The following is a 20080-nucleotide window of genomic DNA, read 5'->3' on the forward strand; positions in this document are numbered from 1 at the left end:
ATTTTTGAATGTGGTGGCGTAGTGGGTGCCTCCAGCTGAGGTACTGTGGTTGCGTGCAGTGACTATGGCTGTGTAACCAAGGCTGCCTACACATCATTATAATGGCTCCTCGGGCAAAGAAGCCAAAGATCCTTCATAAATGTGCACATCATTTCCCTCATTATGTCCTAGTTACCTTTCCTCATGTTCCCTAAACCTCTCTACAAGGCAAAGTTAACCCTGCAACAAGCTGAACAAAGGCTGGGGATCCACCTCACTGCAACGGTCTTGTGCTGAAATACTTGAATATTCTGTAAAAATACCTCTGCACAACATGCAACATCTCTGCCATATACAGAAGCTGCTTACAAATGACACAAGCTGTTTAAAATCACTATTCCCAGCTCACAGCCGTTCAAATACTAAAGCAGCGCAGGGAGAATGTGGAAATTTGCTATGTAGTTAACTTGCGACAGCCACCAATTAGGTTTACGATTCGGGCGCCTTTGGGCCACTGTCGCCAGGCCTCAGTCTCCCTCTGATGTCATTACACAAATCTGCTGCAGTCTGACAGAGCAACAGGGCTGTAGGACACAGGGGGGAGATGGAGAAGGAAAGTTGGCTCGGCTCCTCTCCTCTGATAGCAGCAGATAAGCCAGCCTTGGGGCCTCTTATCTCATCTGTGGATCCTGTGTAAATGTAAGTTTTAGTCTGGCAGATTACATCAGCAAGAGCCTGTTGGGGACAGAGGCTGGCCGCCGGGGGACCGTGATGACTCCCCTCATGCGACAAATGCATCCCCTCCACCCTTCATGGGCTAACAAAGCAGGAGTGGAGTGTACTGTGGGAGACGGCTCCTCTCAGCCAGTTAAAGTGAGTCCCCAAAGGAACCGGAATTAAAACTGTCAACTTCCATTTAGTCCAAAACGTTCACCCCGTAGCATTTGTTTCCACTGTCAGCTACACACTGTGTGCAGTGATAGTGATATTAGTGGACAGCACGCCTCACTTTGGATAAACGTCTGGATTACAGCTGTGAGGAGGTGTGTGTCCTGACAGGAGGAGAGCCGACCAGCTGACGTGGGACTGCGGTCCAAGGGCCACAAAGGTGCCATGTGACTCTAAGAGGTTCATTTTAGGATACACAAACACACCCTCCCTGTTTGTCTAAACGTCTCTCTATTCGTCTACTGTATGTACAGCACATTCCAGCCACACAGACAGACAGGCCACATCTGGGGAGCGACCACTGCGAGGCCATCCCCCTTCCTTCTTTCTCTCCCTGCTCCGTGCGTCTGTCATCCCACCCAGAGAGGGGAAGTGGTGAGGTTGGAGTGGTTGGCCAGACGGGGCCAGCTGTGTGACCACAGACCTCTGAGTGTGTGTATGTGGGAGGGAGGGAGGGATCCACAGGCCTTATTACAGACCCGACTACTCACTGGGCCTCACAAACAGCTACTTCACAGCCAGCAGCAGCCGCCGAGTGGAAGCAGAAACACTGCAGGATTTGTACTGTGACAGCATGAGGCTGTACGCTCGTGTGATGCTATCAATCACAATCAAGCATATCTAGTATCTAATGTTTTTTAATGCACACTTAAATGTATGTAAAAATAAAAATATACTTTCCTGCCTCAGACATACCAAGCAGATTAAGTCACTGAAATGACAAACTTAGTAAAAGGATACAGATGTTGAGTAACTGTGGCAGTTTTGGGAGAAATGTGTTGTACCAGAGTCCGCTGCCAACTCATATCAGCTGAACACGACTGTTGCTGGACTGCACCGTCAGCCGGATCACAGGACAGAAGGCCTCAGAGTGATGATGTCACTGTTTTGCCTGGGTCCCCAGGGCGGTGATTTATGAGCTAATCTGAGTCTGTCTCTCCAGATTCCAGGTCTTTCTCTCCCTGGGGAGCCGCTAATGGAACAGTGGGATGGAGCCACCATGCAGCAGAAGTCCTCTCGGCTCACAGGCCCTGACATCCATCTCCATGATCACACACTGAAAGAAAAAAAAGAGAAATAGAACAATGTTGAGTTCATTGTGCAGCACACTTAGATGTTCACATACACATGCAAGCACGCACACACAGACCAATACACATATGCACTTGCACAGAAGCAAATACAGAATAAATTAAGTATTGCATATATAACCTTGGCTATTTGCAATTTGTCATGCAGCCCAGGAAAGATAATTGAGGCAACCTCCCAGTATGCAAATAGAATGATAATCAGCCTGCGCCACTCTGCCAAACACATATGCACAGAAAAAAAATTGTTACATTGTTAGCAATTTCTAATAGAGGACACCTATTGACCCATTTTCTCTTGGAAAGCAATTTGTCCCTCCAAAATAAAACTAATAGGTGGCAAGATGAATGGATTAGAGTGGGCTAGACTGGGTGCACCATGCCACGAGGCACTAAATCACCAGATTATTAGTTTTATGAGCCAAGCCCATGAGAGAATAATTGCTAATGTTCCCAGAGTAACCAAGGGAAATAAAGGTAATGGAGCAATTTATAAATTCTGATTGGTATACATAGAGAACTTCCAGCCCATCTCCTTTGTTATTTTACTGCTCTCAATAAAATATGCCCCGAGCCACACAAACACTGGGGCCAGCTATCAAAATCAATACAATCACAGAACCCGCGAGCGCTGCTTCTGCTCCTTTGTTATTTTTAGTGCAATGCAGCCTGACTTGCAGTTATGAATCAAAATAATGTGGGAAGAGAAAAAAAAGAGCATTAACTTCTGTTTCTTAACTTCATTTGGCCTGTTGGAGATGATGATTCATCCCAACACACTCTGCACAGGCATGGATGGATTACTGAAGGGGCCCATCACACACAGGCCCAGGGGCCCAAACTCTAAGTCTCATTCAAGTGCCATTCAAATTAACACATAATGACCACAAAAAGATGCTAAGGAACTGCAAAGAGGCACAAAATAACTACCAAATGATTCAAAACAACCACAGAGAAACGCAAAATATCTAAAAAAAAAGACACAAAACAACTATAGAGACACAATACTACACAGCGATACAAAATGTCCTAAAAGACACAAAACAACTATAAAGAGAACAAAAAACGGAAATAAAACTCCACAGAGAGATGCATTTTGCCTACAAAGAGTTGCAAAATAACACAGATTATGATGTCGGAGTGCACATTTCCAATTGCTTTTCTGTCAGTTTTGCTAAATTTGTGCTAAATATTTGCTAAATTTAGGCTTCTATGTCTATTTTGCAAGTCTTGATGGTGATTTTTGTGGTTGGCTTTGGAGATTGTGGCATGTGGCTGCAAGTCACTAATTCGGATGTGGAAATACACTCACTTATCTGCAAACTCTCGATTGTCAATTTCAATTGGCTTTATTGGAATGACATTTCACTTGTGACCAAAGCATCATTAAAGACAATTAAAGACAGTGCATGAATAACTGATCACGTGAATAACAATATTTGTCAATAGAATAAAATAGGTAGCCTAGTTACAATTTGTGCTAAATTCTTGCTAGCTAACTGCTAGCCGATATGAGATTAAAAATGACATCAATAAACATCAAGGAAAAGATGGAGAAGAATGAGCATCAGCTGAACTAGCATCCTGCTGGCCACAGAACTAGCATTGCTAGCCAGGAGAGTAAACTCAATGACCTCCTTGCCGCACCAGTTTCTAATGGGATGTCAGGGTCTGTAATATCTTTATGATTCACCAAAACTTGGCTAAATTCTGGACAGCACCTGAAGGCCCCATTTCTATATGCCAATCTGATAGAGCAGAGGAATCTGGCGAGAGGCGTTGTCTTTACGGTGAACAAGGACTGGAATGACAGCAGGAATGTGATGTGTTGTCCTGGCTGATCCTGCTGCGGATCACTGCTATATGTCGTTCAGAGGCGGCTGCAGCGAGGCGCTGCATGTCGCTGTCTTGTTGGGGTCGGGCTGTGTGGACAGTTAAATCATTCCACAACTGGAAACTGTGGATTATCGAAACCATCTGGAAACACGGACAATTATAGAGCAGCAGCCAATGATGTAAAAAGATGCAAAAAGGACTAAAATACAGTACTCTGTGTAATTCCATTAAAAATAAAAAAATTGAATAAACAACGAGAATTTTCTTAAAAACAACTTTAACGTGTGTGTGTGTGTGTGTGTCTTGCATAGGAGAGGTGGGGGCTTTTTGCATATCTGTGCCCAGGGCACCACTGTCTGATAATCCGCTCCTGTGCGCAGGTGTGTTTCTGATGACTAAGACAAGCTGTGTGTCAGATCATACATTTGGCCTCCAGAGCTGTTCAGATGGTTACACAGCGATCCAGACAGACGGACAAAAGACAGACAGGGTGCTGCGGCAGACAGGTGTCCCGTTTAATCCACCCAGCTCAGATGAATAACCGTCCTCCACTCATCCTGTTTTGTGTAACCGCACAACTTTCCATCATACAGACCCAAATCCCTAATTTCCACCTCTTCACAGCTCTCTGATGTTTAAATTGTAAGTTGCGCTAAGTCCAAACGTCGTCTGAAATGTTCTGCAGATGTAAACCCTTCTCATGTGGTTCATGAAAGCAGAGATTTATCTGGTTAGAGAGGGCTCGTTGCGTTGCGGCCGCAGCCTGCCTGCCTCATATTCAAGTCGAGTTGGGTGGTCCCACAGCGTCTTCTCATCTCCATTTCTCAGGAGGATAAACAGCACACATCCTGCAACAATCAACTCCTGTTGCTATGTTTTAAACAAACTGCCCAATTATAATTTCATTAAAATCGAAACAAGCCAGCGTGCTGTTTAAACTAGACATGTGCAGCTCTATGGCCTCTGATGTAATTTGATCCACGGCTGTACTGAATTACACATTGAAGTCGGGTTGACGGGAGGTAAAACAGATTACGTGTAGAGAGCAATAAGACAATATGGAAGCAGGAGTGTCATATCATCTTCCAGCACTGTCTGTTGCTGCATCTGTGATAGATCTGCTCTGCTGGAATGTTTGCAGCCAAGCAGAGCTGATGTTCTGCCTTATGCACATACACATACACACACTCACACACACACACACTATTTGACCTTTCAACAGCGGTGATGACAGCTCACAAGCTCCTCTTGTAACTGAAAAGCTCCTCATATACTTTTAACCCACCTCTTGCTTTGTTCTGTGGTGAAACTGTGTTGCTCACTTGTGTCCTCACTTCCTTGTCCTGCAGTTATGAAGTAACACTGTGAGCTGTAACAGCATGATTTGCTCAGGCCTGCTGAGTTAAAGTAAGTAACTTTTTGTTTGTTTAACATCCATTCCTATGATAGTGGTTCAGCTGAGACAGTTAACCGCTGTTCCTGGGGCCAACATGTATACATTTATCAAATCCAGACTCTCACATGTCTGCACTTTGTCATCCCATCTGTACTCCAGCAGTCCCACGGAGAGGGTGTTTTTGGGTCAGATCGTCAGTTCGTCATCACTTCACATTTCCTGTTATGAAATAGCATGACACCCCGCACGGTGCAGAACAGATCTTAACAAACAGCGAAAGCGGAAACTACATAGGATGGGAGTTTATCGCACAGTGTGAAGTTTTTTTTAAAAAATTTTATACGCTGATGGCAAAGCATTTCTGGCCACATAGTATCATTTAAATTGAAGCAGATTTTAAAGCAATTCTCTGTCAACCTCAAATGTCAATTTAATTCCACACATGGCTCTCAAGAACCACTGACAGCAGGACGCAAGCTCAGACATGGAAATTGATTTTCCGAGGGATTGATTCCACCCCGGATCTTGCGCTGATCTACAGAGAGAAAAAGCAGTAATGACACATTCTGTGATCCCACAGTTTCTATACTAGGTGGTTAGGTTTTATCCAAATGCGACAAGGCCTGTAATAAATCTTGTCTTCTCTCCATCAGCTTGCCAGCAGCTGGGAGCCGTCAAGGGAAGCCACCCCAAGCAAAATGTTATTCCAGCTTGTTAGTGTTTGAAGTCGCAGCAAGCTGGGCTGCAGAAGCTGCTGCCTGTGGTTTATGGCTTGTGGGGTTGCTCAAGATATGGAGTCTCACTTTCCAAGTCAGGATGTCTCACCGCCATTGAAGCCACAACTGTAGCTGTGAGATAACGCAGGCACGTTGAGAGGAAAGGACTTCAGAGCACACATGTGGTCTTGACTCAGTGAGTGACAACACTACAGTGTGTATGTGTGTGTCTGTGTGTGTGTCTCAGCTCATGTTGTTTTTCCACATCCACCCACTGATGCAGTGCTGCAACCACTTGCTGAAACACTATTGCTTCCTCTTCTTTCTACTTTCAAACACTTGCTTTTATCCAAAAACATGTGATTTTTATGAGCTTGTACACTTGCCAGGTTTTTGCACGACAAAACCGTTTTAGGCTCCTTTTTGTTGAGACAACACATTAATTAGGCAGTCCTGACAAAGAGGTAAATTAATGTATTTGTACTCAAACAAAAGCGAATAATGAATATAAAAATGGGCAGCAATTGTGTTTCTGTGCAAGAGATGGAGACATTTTCATTATTTCACTAAAAGGCCTCATAGCTCCTTTGATTTTTGAAATTCAATAACGTCTTAAACATCTTGGCACCGATCAGCGTTTCAGAGATGAAAGTGGTTGTATTTCAACCTCAGTGGGTCAAAGGTTGTCAGACACCCAGTGTACCCGCTGCTCCAGTCTCTGATATTTTTACTGTAATCCCTCATTGTTGCATTGTGGGACTAATCCGTCAGATTTTCCTACATCTACTGCTCAACAGTTTACAACCCAAAACACTTTAATTGGACAGAAGGAGACATGGTATTTTGTTCAAGGAAATCAGTGGTGGAAGAAATTTTCAGGGGTTTTACCTATAACTGGCAAAACTCAAGCTCCATTGTTAGTACTTTGAAGCTACTACCATCAGGCTGCTGTTATAAAGTCCTCTTGGCCAAGAACAACACTTATAAAAACTCCTTCAAGCCCACTGCCATAAACATCTTAATGATCTATACATCTATATAAACACTATGCCACTTTGCGCACAGTAGTATATTGTCATTTTCTTTCTGTCTAAATTATTTATATAGTATTTATTGTTTTTAGGAACACATGCTGTATTGTTTATTGTCCAAGTGTGTTTTGCACTGTTTGTTGTATTGTGAGCCATGTCTAAGTCAATTATCTGTCATGACAGACAATAAAGTTTTCTGAATCTCAAGTACAGAAGTATTATGAGCAAAACATACTTAAGTTTCAAACCAATCAATCCTGCAGCCAATCAGCTATTGTCTGATGACGATAAAGCCTCAGGGGCCAATACTTTGGACTGATTCGATGTATCCAAGTCAAGACTTCCTCATCCATGCAACAGTCATTTCTGCCAATCTTTACAAACAAGTATCTGCATATAAATGCAAATACATTAGAAAAAAGTTAATAGAAAACTAACTTGTCATCAGGCGTTGTCCAATAGGTTCTGAGATTGAATTCTGGCAAGTCCTTTTGCCTCTCCACATGGACTGCTAACCAACTATTCAGATGTGAATGGTCAATACTACTCTTTACTACTACTCTTTGGCATACATATGCAGAATGTGATCATAGAGATTGCATTTAAAGTAAATATACTCATTATGAAGACAGTCCACTTCCAGCATGTATAATATTACTGATGTATCAAAATGTAAAGTCTATTTAAATTGCAGCTTGTGGCTTCCACTGAGCTAATTTCAATTACACAATTTTGGGTTGTTAAATCTCTATCATTGGGCCTTATGCAGAAACATTCTCTTAAATTTCTCCAATATTGTCTCTTATTTTTGCAGTAAGAGAAAATATAAGAAAAGTCAACTCCAGATGCACCAAATGCTCTAACCATCCAAATTTGCTCTTATCCAAGTGTGCTCAATGCTGAATCACACTTGATCACAAGTCACATATTAGCACAGGAAACACCCTTTAAACACTCTAACACTTGTTAAAACTTAAGACATGACACCAAAAAAAGAAGAACTTCTGCAGTGGTGAAATATATGTAGGTCTACTGTAAAAACAAACAAACAAGGTAAATGTGATTTCAGGAACTATAATGAAGTACAAAAGTAAAATGTGCATGCAAAAAGGTTTAAATAAATTTAATTAATTAAAATAATTTGAAAAATTAAAAGGAAAAGCAGTACGTCCTCATACATGCAGTATATGTATGTGAGAAGCTGGAACCGTTACATTTTTTTGCATAGAAAATGACTTATACAATGATAAAAAATAGTTGCCAATTATTTTTCTAATTAATCAACTAATTGTTTAAGCTGCACATAATAATATTGCAGTCAAGTACAGTATTTCCCCTGAAGTGTAGTGGAGTAGAAGTAGAAAGTAATTCTTAAGTAAATTGTTTTTTAAAGTTTTTTTTTTTACACTCATGCATTTATCAGCAGAGGGAAATACAGTAACTGATATGACAGTAATTGGAATCAGTGCACCAGGTATGGTATAATTCTTTAACCCTGAAATTTAATAATCTTGTCATTAAAATTGTTCTTAAATATTATCTAATTTTCTAATTTAAAAAAAACCTTGAATATAAACTAGCAATGGGCAACAGTTTCTGTACTGTGGAAATGAGATTATTTTATCTTGTGCTCTTACATAAAAGACACATAAAAACACTGGTGAATCCCATAAATCAATTGGTCCTAACAAAATAAGAACAAATTGTGAATAAGAGCAAAAATAGTAGAATATTTGGTTGTATTTCTTGCATGAGGGCCAATGTCTGGTATTTTACAAGCTGATCATGTGATTTTTATGTAAAATATGCATGTTGAGCTAAAATCAATACTGTGAAGTAACAAGTACAATAGACAGAAGTGCAAAGTTTTTATATAACCTAATGCTTCTGTATTTTATTCTTTTTTCTCCATTATATCACATAAAGTAAAGTACAAGTACCTCAAAATTGACCTAAAGTGCAGTCCCACAATATATGCTTTACATTACTGCAGAAATATGATTTTAGAAATAACAGCAGTGCTACCTGAATTTTGTCATCAGTGCCACTAAGCATCATGTTTTTCTCTCCTGTGTATTAGGGCTGCAACTGATGATTATTTTCATTATCAATTAATCTGATGATTATTTTCTGTTTTTCTACAAAATGTCAGAAAATGGAAAAAAATCCCTCTTACAATTTCCCAGTACACAAAGGGCATCTTGAAATGTGCTGTTTTATCCAGACACAATCAAAAACCCAAATTTATTTAAGTCATTATCAAAAAAAAACATTAAGGGGCTGTAAACAAGCATAGAAGATAACAGGAGAATGTTTGGCATTTTTGTTACAAAAAAAAAGAAAAATAATAAATTATTAGAATAACTGCACAAACTGATCAACTTATTGTTTCACCTCGAAGACTAACAATCAGCCATCCGTGCACTCTGAATTCCCCACAGAGCAAAAGAGTGCAGGTCAGAGGCAGCAGGAGGAAAGTGCTCTCAGCGACAATGACAGGGGAGGATGCGAAAATGTTTCCTATGTACGGCTATGAATTAACCATTAGAGCTTAAGTGAAGGACATGCAGATACTAATTGGATATGCCTGGATGATTCTATTACACTATGAAGATAAGGTTAGGCAGACAGGTCAAAAGGTCAATGTGATACTTCATCTGATTCAGTGATAGTTTTCTCCCAAAACCTCCCTCACACACACACACACACACACACACACACACACACACACACACACACACACACACACACACACACAAGACCTGCGGGTCAGCTGTCGTGGCTGCTGCTCCTGCTCGTCCCTTGGGGACGTCGGGCGGACAGGCTATTGATCAGCCGCACTATTATCAGAGCTGAAGCTGTTTATCATGCTGTCTGCTCTCAGCAGGGAGTCTCCGTCTCTAATGGAGCATGGTGCGGCACTCCCCTGCACCTGTCCTTGTCACCCCCACACCTTAAGCACCATCGATCCTCGCATCACCCGTCCTTGCCCCCTGGTGCTCCAGTCTCTGGGGGAGGGTGGCTCCTCCTGTACTGTCAGCACTGAAATATGTTTCTCATCGGCGTTGCCCTGCTGATGAGTCTCTCCTCTGTCCTTTTACTAGCAGCCACCTTCACCCCGTTAACAGAAACAATGATGAGCATATCATCATCCTCTGACCTCCAACACATTCATGCTTATCATACTCACTCCACAAATTTAGCATGTCAGTTGCGTAAAATTGGAGGGCCTATGAAAGACAATGAGAAAAGGTTCAAAATTGAAGCTGTAAGGGAGCGAATACCCTTACTTTTTTTCTGCAGTATGGTTCAAGATCCAAAAACAAAACAATGTTTCCCAAAATCCAACTTTACAGCATGTTTTATTGAGCCACCTGCCTGGTAAAAAAAACATGCATTTTAAACTCCATACCTCCTGTTTGACAAACAGGCTCTGTTTTAATATTGTGTCAGAGCCAATGTAGAGGTAACTCTGATGACATCACTATGACATAATCATGCTTATTGTCACATCCTGGTACTCTCCCTCCAGTTCCATAGAGGATATTATTCAATGATTTTCAATGACCCCAAAACTATGCACAAAAATAATGGACGTAGCCACCGCGAGGTCCCCCATATGGGATTGTTGGGATCCCATTTTTTAAGCCTAGAGTTTGGCATTTTGGCCATTGCCATCGAGGATTTTTGGACCCACAAATTTCCATATATGGATTAGAGGGTGGAGCTGTGGAGGAGTGAGGGGTCAATCTGCCTCTGACAGTCTGTCCCTCAAAGCAACCAAACCCTTAATTATGCATAATTTTAAGCCATAATAAAATTTTTAATGGTTTATGTTAAAATCTGTGGAAAAATTCACCTCCAGCACAGTTGTCATGAATGGTGGAATTAGCTCCAGTGATCAAGAGAGTTTTTTTGTGCAAGGCTGTAAACTAGGGCTGTTCCTAACAATAAATGTTTCTAACTTGAAATTGAAGTTAAAACTTCAAGTTAATCACTATCTAATAATTAGCTTAAGTTAATCACTATCTAATAAGATATTGCAATTATTATAATATGTATTCTGATTTTTTATATTTTATATGTTTTATACTATAATTTGAAATTATCAATCACTTTTTAATAACCAAATATTTTAAATAACCATTAGATGTGTGGTTCTTTTCACCATCCATCATGATCACTGCACATTACCCTACCAATCATGACAACTCCATAAATAAAAGTTAATAAATAACGTTTATTAAAAAACAATATAGGACAATAAATGTTTAGGAAATGTGCCTGATTATTACAAAGGCATTTTCACTGGGTGTATGCAATGGCATAAAATAATATTAATTTTAAGGATTAGTGTAATCGACATATTTCTGGTGCCAACTAGTGACACATTTATTTATGCTGTAATGTTGAGCATTTTAACATGGGGGTCAATTTTGTGCCCCGGGGTTTTTCTATGGGCTGGTGCAGAAGTGAGCTTTAGCCTGGTTCCCTCGTGAAAAAGCCTATGGGATTTTTCCATTGAATTTTGGATTACTGTAGCAAATAAGTTCTGTGGCAAAGACATGTTTATATTTACACATTTTGTTCAGTAAGATACAGTTCACAAGTGAACACCACTAGGGCTTTTGGGACCTAAAAGAAATCACCAGAAGCAAAAAGCTAATATTAGGCTATAAACGAACCACAACATGATTGCATGATTTAAGATCTCCACCACAACAAGGCTGTAAAGCCATGTTTGGCTCGGGTCAGTGTGATGACGTTCTGCAGTCTCGTTCAGCGATTTGTAAGCAACAGCCTTTAAGACACATAAATGCTTTAAATTTTGTGAGTGGGGTATTCACTGATATATTTTCATCTTAGAACAAAGCCTCAAAATCTCTTAAAGTAGTGTTAAGCACACATCTTATTTTGGAAAACCAAATACCCACTCAAGATTCAAGGTTTATTGTCATTCCAAAACATGAGGTACATAAGAGGAAATGAAAACTAAGTACGGAGGTCCCGGTAAAACAAGACACTAAAGTCTAAAACTAGTAGAAGCAACAAATAAATACAATGAAAAAAAAACAACAAATTCTAAGACTAAACAAGCATAAATACAATACAAATTAAAGAAAAAAAGCATTGACTCTGAGATGAGAGAGACGGAGGTGTTGAAATGCAAACTTATTTCTGGGTTTTAAGAGTCATTTTCTGGGGTTCTCTACCAGGATTAACTCAAATTTGGAGCCAGCCTCAAGTGGCCATTAGAGGAACTGTAGTTTTTTGTCATTGGCTTCATTTTCAGACCTGGAGGTTGCTGCTTGCCTCAAACTTATGGGATGTAAGATAAGATGTAAAATATCATCATTGTCACTGTAAAAGTACAATAAAAAAGCTGATGGAGCAAACCTGTAAATGCCTAATATTCTTAGAAAAAATATAAATAATAAATACTTTAGCGGCTACAAACGTACAAGAATATACGTCTTGTGATATATTTCTAACATTTGCCCGGATGACAAATAGAAAGCTGCAGCCCACACTTGCTGACAAAGCTTGAGTGTATTTTCCATTGATGGTGGGTGACCTGCTATATGTGCTCACTTGATGGGATAAAACCGTGTCCAGTCACACACTTTGAGGCGGTGGTCAATATCAGTTCTGTGTACAGCAGAGCTGTTACACTGGCCTATTAAAAAAAGAGGCAGTAAATGTCACACACCAGAAGCCGAGGCCATAAACAAGCCAGTGGACAGTGGTTATTCAGAGGTCACACAGAGTGCTCAGTCGTCTGTGGCGGCTGGCCGGGGGAAACAAAGTGATGAGGATTTAATGATATCCAGCTTTGTGGCTATTGATAGCAGAGTCAATGGGCTGCACTGTGGGTGTCTCTCAGATACACAGCAGATTAGCAGCTCTGTGCCAGATGAAAACGTCAGAGATCAATAGGACACAGGGGAGAATCAATAATCGTCCCACTACTCTGTGGCTTTCATTTGGTGGATTGCTCTGGTCCTTTATGGCCTGCCGTGCTGTCAGCGTGCCATTAACTGCATTCATAAAACATGCATCACAGATCTGTCACGGGCATCATATGTTAATGCCTGCTGCTAATGAATATGAATGCTCTGTTCATAAGCCAAGTCTCTCTCTCATTACATTGCTTTACACCTCGCTGAGCCCGGAGAGCTCGCCTTGGATGAAATGTAAATCACTGCTTTATTGGGGTAAAATGCATGACTATCATACTAAAACGCCATGCGCGATGAGAACAAAATATACTCACTTTGCAGTAGATCGAATACTTTGAAGCCAATAGTCTTGTGAAAGTGTGAGAAATGAGCGGACTAATTGTGGCATCATCACTGTGCCCGGGATGGGGGGAATAACGGAGAATATTCAGCCATGTCCTAAATACTATAATCAGAATTACCTGGCTTGTCGCGCTTCATTATAGTCCAGAGATCTTAGATTAATTAGCATTATTGTGCACAGTGAGTGAGAGAATTGGACAGTAATTACATTAACCTTCGGGATCACACCTTGTCTTTTTACAAGACGTGTCTGGGCAATAAAAGATTGCTACTGCATAGATGATTACTCTTATCCTTGACAGTGTCTGCCTTCCAAATTGATCCAATTAGCCATTCAGGGCTAATTTAATTACTTGGGGCTGCTATAGCCTCTCTATCTTTCTGTCCTTGCCACCAGGATAATCATAACTCAGAGCACTGGAACAGATTATCTTTAGCACATGCATGAAGAAAGCAAATTTAATCTGATATGGGAAAACACGAGTTAACACAGTCCCTCTTACTGCCACCAAATGCGAGCAAAAACACCCCTCTTTGTCCTGATTTCTCATGTATTAATGTGCTCTATGGCAACCTTATTCTCCAGTACAGACAGACCTGTTAGGAGAAGCTATCTTTGTCACAGTTATCAGCACCAGAAGTCTCTCTGTAAACTTCTCTGGAATATCAATCGACTGAAAAAACGTTGTTTCCTGTTCGACACTAATGAAGGTGAGAGCTAGTTCGTATGAGAGAACATATCCATATGATTAGTATGCATGGGGCAGGCTCGGAGTTGATATTAGGTGAAACCGTCTTCATGCACACAGAGTAATCTCATCTGCTTCATTTTGAGCACAGCGGTGGGGCGCCGGGCACGCACCAATCTCCTCTGCTCTGGGGACAATATGGGTTTGAGAAATGAGAGGTGGAAGCCGCCGCGTTGCCAGCCACATCCATAATTGGCAAACCGAACAAGATGAGAATGAACTCTGGGCTTGGCTCGTCTTTGTTGTAATTAAGATGAAATTCACCAATCATTTAAGCTCACAAATGGAGGTTTGACTGCAGGCCAAGAGCACATTGAAATACCGTTGGTTTGCAGTTTAGGTATTTATCTGTCTGCAGAATGAAGGAGCCAGTATTTAAGTTTCTTTAGTCAGCGCTCAGGATTCAAGATCCTTGAGTATATATAAATATAACCCCTGAGAACGGGCGATATATCAGAGAAAGCAGAAAATACATTTGCTAGAAGCAGGAGAAGCAAAAATGTCACAAGTTAACCCTTTTGTGCAGTTGTACTTTAAAGGTATGCAATACAGGAACTGTCGGCTGTTAGTAAATAGTAACGCCAGCAAAATGAAAGTAAAAGCCACTTGGTGCTCCACATGGTTTTGTTTGGTTTTTTTTGGTGCTGTGTATGTTTTTTCTTTAAATGCTCCCTCTTGAATGTGGGTGGTTTTACAGGATGGCAACTGTTTGCTACAAGACCTGGGCGGTATCATAGTACTATATCAGGGATTTAAAATGAAAGTATTATTTTCGATACCATCAAAAAGACAGACTCTGACCTTTCTATTATACTCATATGAAGAGGTTGTGTTGTATGCAGTGCACATCATGCACCACCAGAGGTCAGAATCTAAAGGTTTAATGAGCAGCCAAGTTGACAAACGCCACAAGTGGGAGAGGTGGGGATATTGTTACAGGACTGTAAACAACTGGATAGCAACAGCAGAGAGACACCATCTGCCAAGCTATCCCCGATTCACAACAGGAAATGTTTTTATACTTTGAGTATACACAAGGTGCCAGTGAATAAAACAGCATCAAAATAGAGCTTGTTGATTAAAAAAGTGTGAGTAGAAGTGCCTCCACACCCCTAACAGAGGTCATAGCCAAGCCCCTAATGTCCTAAAATCCTAGGAACCTGCTAAAATCCTGGAAACATTCTGAAACCCTAGAAATGTTCTAAAATCCTAAAAATTCCCTCAAATCTGAGAAATGTCCTAAAATCCATAAACCTGTTCAAATCAGAGAAACATCCAAAAAATCCTTGAGACATACAGAAATCCTAGAAATGTCCTAAAATCCCAGAAATGTCCTAAAATAATAATGTTGGCCTTGTTTGATTCTATGTATAAAATACAAAGGCAGTGTAAAGAAAGGACTTTGTTGCAGTCCTGTAGTGCAATGCACGTGCATTGTAGTGCAATGTAAAAAGGACTAGGTGTTAAACTGACTGCTAACAAATCAGAGCTTTGACGTAACGTGGTCACTTATTCAGACTGGGGGACATATCCCGTCAATATTCAAATATTCTCCCCTCCCTCATAAATATATCAAAAATAATCATTAGCAAATGCAATCAGAGTCATAAATAAACCTAAACTGCCAATCTCATTAGGCACAAGAAGAAATGTTAATAAAACTCAGAAAAAGTATCATTTCATGTATAGAATTTTAAACTAATAGTATAACACACACACAGGCCTAAATTGTTTGTTAATTTTCACCCCAAACAAGAAAACCCATGAGTAGGCCTTGTAATGCCCAAAGTAAAAGCTTAAATCATCTAGAATTTTTGTTTTAAAATGCTCAGAATGGTCAGTTTGGTGGTTCACTTTCTAAGACTTTATCCTGCAGGGAATTCCCCTCAGACCCCCCTTAAGGGTTGACATAAGGCATATATTGAAATCCTAGAAATGTACTACAATCCCAGAAATGTCCTAAAATCCTAGAAATATCATAAAGTCCTATAAATGTCCTAAAATGCCAGAAACGTCCTAAAATCCTAGAAATATCATGAAATCTGAGAAACTTCCTAAATTCCTGTAGAAAGTGTTCAAATCCAAGAAATGTCCTAAAATCTAAAAGAAAAAAATCGCCTAAAATCCTAGAAACATGTATGGGGCTGATACAACTGGCCCCTGGCCTCCTGTCAATTTGCAAAAGTGGCCTCCAAGCAAAGCAAGCTAAGTATCCATGTCTTTATGTAAGGTTAGGGCTCTTCTTCCTGCAGTGCACATATGAACGGGAATCTGTATCATCTGTTGAACAGTTTACATGCTGTTTAAAAACGACAACATAGAGATCCATGGTAAACAAATCTGTTGAATATATTTTCACACTTTTTTTTTATTTCTGTTGTATCTCCTCATCTCTCTGTGGATTCAATTCATAAGCATGACATGTTAGATTCAGGCCAAGTTTTAGAGCTAATGAGTTGAAGCAGATCCAGAGACTTGGTGTTCACATTAGCCAGTGGGATCCACATTAAAGACTGTGTGTTCACAGCTCTGCTCATCCTACGGGGGCTTTCTTCAATGCCTTGTGTGTGAATCTCACTTGGACATGAGCGGAGCGTATAAACAGGGCTTTAATCAGAGAATTGTTTGGGGAGAGTTCTTTTAATCTGTGATTATAACACCAGATCAATGAGGATTGCTGCTCTGAGCCGTGTCAGTGATAAAAAGGAGGATTTACATCAAATATTCATAGCCAGCTTTCCCAGAGGATTCACCACCACAGACAACCACTGACTTTTATTCTATACAGAGCAGATGGAAAACAAAACCACAGAGTAAATTCTCTGTAAAGACCGAGCTGCTCCAAATTGGGTCTTATGTAAGGAAAGTTGCAAACTGCGGTAATTATCTACAAAGTGCTGCTTTATGTTTTGAGAAAACAGAACTTTAAACTGAAAAAAACCCTGTGCTTTCCTGGCATCCTCCCACTGCAACCAGCGCGCCAACAACATGTTAAACACAGTTACACAACAGCATAATACAGTCAATGAAAGCAGTCTCCTGAGACAGCCCTGTCATCACAGTGTTTGGTCTTTCTCTTCATGATTCCCTCTAAAGAACTGAGGCATAATTTAAGAGTGGACACAGTCTTTTAAATGCAAAAGCACAATGAATAATAAAACGACTGCTGTATTAACAAAGCGAAACAATAATAAAAGTTTTATGGATTAGAGCAGTAGATGTCTCTTGCTGGTCCTTCAAGTGCTATTAGCAAATAGAAGAGGCAATTTAGGCTAAAATGGAAGTGTTTTTAGTGATTTTAACTTTTTTTTTGCAAACAAAATTATGCAATAAAAGTACTTGCATCATTTATTGGTTATATTCACAAATGTCTTCATTTTTTTTAACTATTGATTAAAACACTTAACTGTGTCCGATTTCACTAGAGCCCCCTTTTACACTACCTATTCAGGGAGGATTATGCCCCCTTGCTGTTGAGTTTTAAGGAACGATCGCTGAATGTTGGTGCACAGTTGAATGCCTTTAAGTTGACAGGAGGTAGTAACATTGCCAAATTGTGGTCTGTATAAAAGGGACAACCAGCAGCCGGGTGTGACATTACGAGGGCATATTATGCATGTGACCCACTCATGAGATTAAAAAAGCAGTAGCAGTAGCCTAATCATGGAGCTCATTCCACTGGACTTTCTAACATCTATAATACATTCTAAAAAAAAATAGTTTTAAAAACATAGCAACCCTTCTTGCAATATGTCAATGACAACTTGTCTGCTATATTTATAAGAGCCTTTGTCTAGGATATATTAGTGATGAATATTTTGATAGAAGTGCCCTGACGCTTGAAATCTGTGAGGGGCAGAGGTGGAAATCATGTAAATTTGTATTGATTTACAAAGTAATTTTATGCTCAGCAGCACCGTGTGTTTGTATGTGTGTGTCTTCATGTTAATGTTTGGAATTATTATTACAAATAATACAAATAATACATAAAACATAAACATAATACATAAAAATATATATAAAAAAAAGCAGCTAGCAGCAGCTAGTGGCTACCTCAAAAAAGAAGGAACAGCAACCGAAAGTGTCCTCAACCTGGGGAGACAATGAGGGTCAGGAGCTTCTTTCCCTCTGAGCAGAGGACAAGATTAACCGCCATATAAAAGGCAGCTATGATTATTATGCCATTGTGTGTTTTATAAATAGCCCTGGACCTAAATATATAGGCTATATATTTTTTTTAAAAACAAGAATAGGCCTAATAATACAATTTTTACATTCCACCACTGATAACACTCAAGATAATGAATACATACATTTAACTATTTTTTCAACTCTAGTCAATATGTTTTTAATGACAGCAGTTGTAAAGTATTCTGTACTTAATACTAATTACTTCTACTTCTACTTATATTTTTCTCACCACAATTCATAATCTGGAAAGAAATAAAAGGAAAAAAAATGTTTTAGTGGTAAATGATCTGCATTAGCGCATGTCTCTCTGCCAGAGTACAAAAAAAAAACATCAAAAAGAGTTTGTTTATAAAAAAAAAAAAAAGGAGGATCCCCCTGGACCCCTGGACACCCTTGATGCCATTGTTATTGTTTAGAAATTGTTGCTAACATATATGTTATATGTCACACCAGAGGCAGATGTTGTGGTGTTGTCATGCTTCTTTTGCTTCTGCGGTGCCGGCATGCAGTCTAAAAATTACACACTGGGGTGGCATAATGTTGGCCTTGTTTGAATCTGTGTAATAACACAAAGGCAGTGTAAAGAAGGGACTCTGTTGCAGCCCTATAGTGCAATCTGTGTAAAAAGGACTAGGTGTTAAACTGACTGCTCACAAATCAGCTTTGACATGACGTGGCCACTTATTCAGACTGTACCGGGGGGACATATCCCCCCAATATTCAAATATTCTCCCCTCCCACATAGATATATCAAAAATGATCATTAGCAAATGCAATCAGAGTCATAAATAAACTTAACAAATTGCTCTAATAAATAAATAAATAAATAATAGACACATGAAGAAGTCTGGAATGTTGGTGCATCTTAAGGCACAAGAAGAAATGTTGACAAAACCCAGAGAAAAAGTATCTTTTCATGTATAGAATTTTAAACTAATATTATAACACACACACACACACGCACACACAAACACACACACACACACACACATACACACATGCCTAAATTGTTTGTTAGTCCTTAACCTGAACAAGAAGCCCATGAGTAGGCCTTGTAATGCTCAAAGTAGAAGCTTAATTCATCTCGAATTTTTGTTTTAAAATGCTGAAAATGCCCCCTGCCTCCGATTTTAAATAGATGATTATGGCCCTGCCTTTATAACGGAACAGAACTTCGAGAACCAACGCAAAGCTCACAGCGATGCAAGCCAGTTTAATCTTTTTTAATGTTTGATGGTATTTGCTTGAAAGCGAAAGCAACAAGTACATAATTATCTGTCTAATTAAGCTGCCAAAACACAAGCACAGTGCTGGAGCACCTCTGAAACAGTGAGTGCACCATTCATTAGCATGTGCTATAAGCTTATTAATCATCTAACAGCCAATTAGCACACTGTTACCATTTGCAGTGGGTGTGTAAATAAATTCCTGGGTTAATTTCTTCCTCTGATAATAAAGGGAACATTATGAAAATTAGCTCTGTGACTATGTAAATGATCTATGTCGTTAATTGCATAGCAGCGATAGATGTTTGCCGAGAACCGGGCTGGTGATGCAACAAATATTTCCCGGGCTGTTAGAGAAATTAATCGGGTAGCTGCTGATTCCCTGGAGGAATCCACAAGCTACAATAATGACATTTACCCAGCCCTCTGGCACACTGATAATGACAATGTCGCTGCTTGGCAGCAGGCCAGTGGGAGGTGAGGGCGATGGTGTGGGGCTGGCAATCATCTCTGAGAAAGACAGCATGGACACACACACACACACACACACACACACACACACACACACACACACACACACACACACACACACACACACACACACACACACACACACAC

The 20080-nt window shown here is 40.0% G+C and overlaps 1 protein-coding gene across 1 annotated transcript in view; it reads right to left on the reverse strand.

Moving 5' to 3' along the window:
* Positions 1-1421: 1421 nt before the first annotated feature.
* Positions 1422-20080, reverse strand: part of LOC148189233 (uncharacterized) — a 51345-nt gene continuing 32686 nt past the window's right edge. Inside the window, exon 4 of the mRNA XM_088079463.1 lies at positions 1422-1984. Coding sequence (XP_087935589.1) covers positions 1950-1984 — 35 coding nt within the window. The 3' untranslated portion in view covers positions 1422-1949. The remainder of the gene's footprint in view (positions 1985-20080) is intronic.

This window comes from Plectropomus leopardus, chromosome 7, assembly GCF_026936395.1.
Source record: "Plectropomus leopardus strain MGB_pleo_1.0 chromosome 7, ASM2693639v1, whole genome shotgun sequence".
NCBI classification, from domain to species: Eukaryota; Metazoa; Chordata; class Actinopteri; order Perciformes; family Serranidae; genus Plectropomus; species Plectropomus leopardus.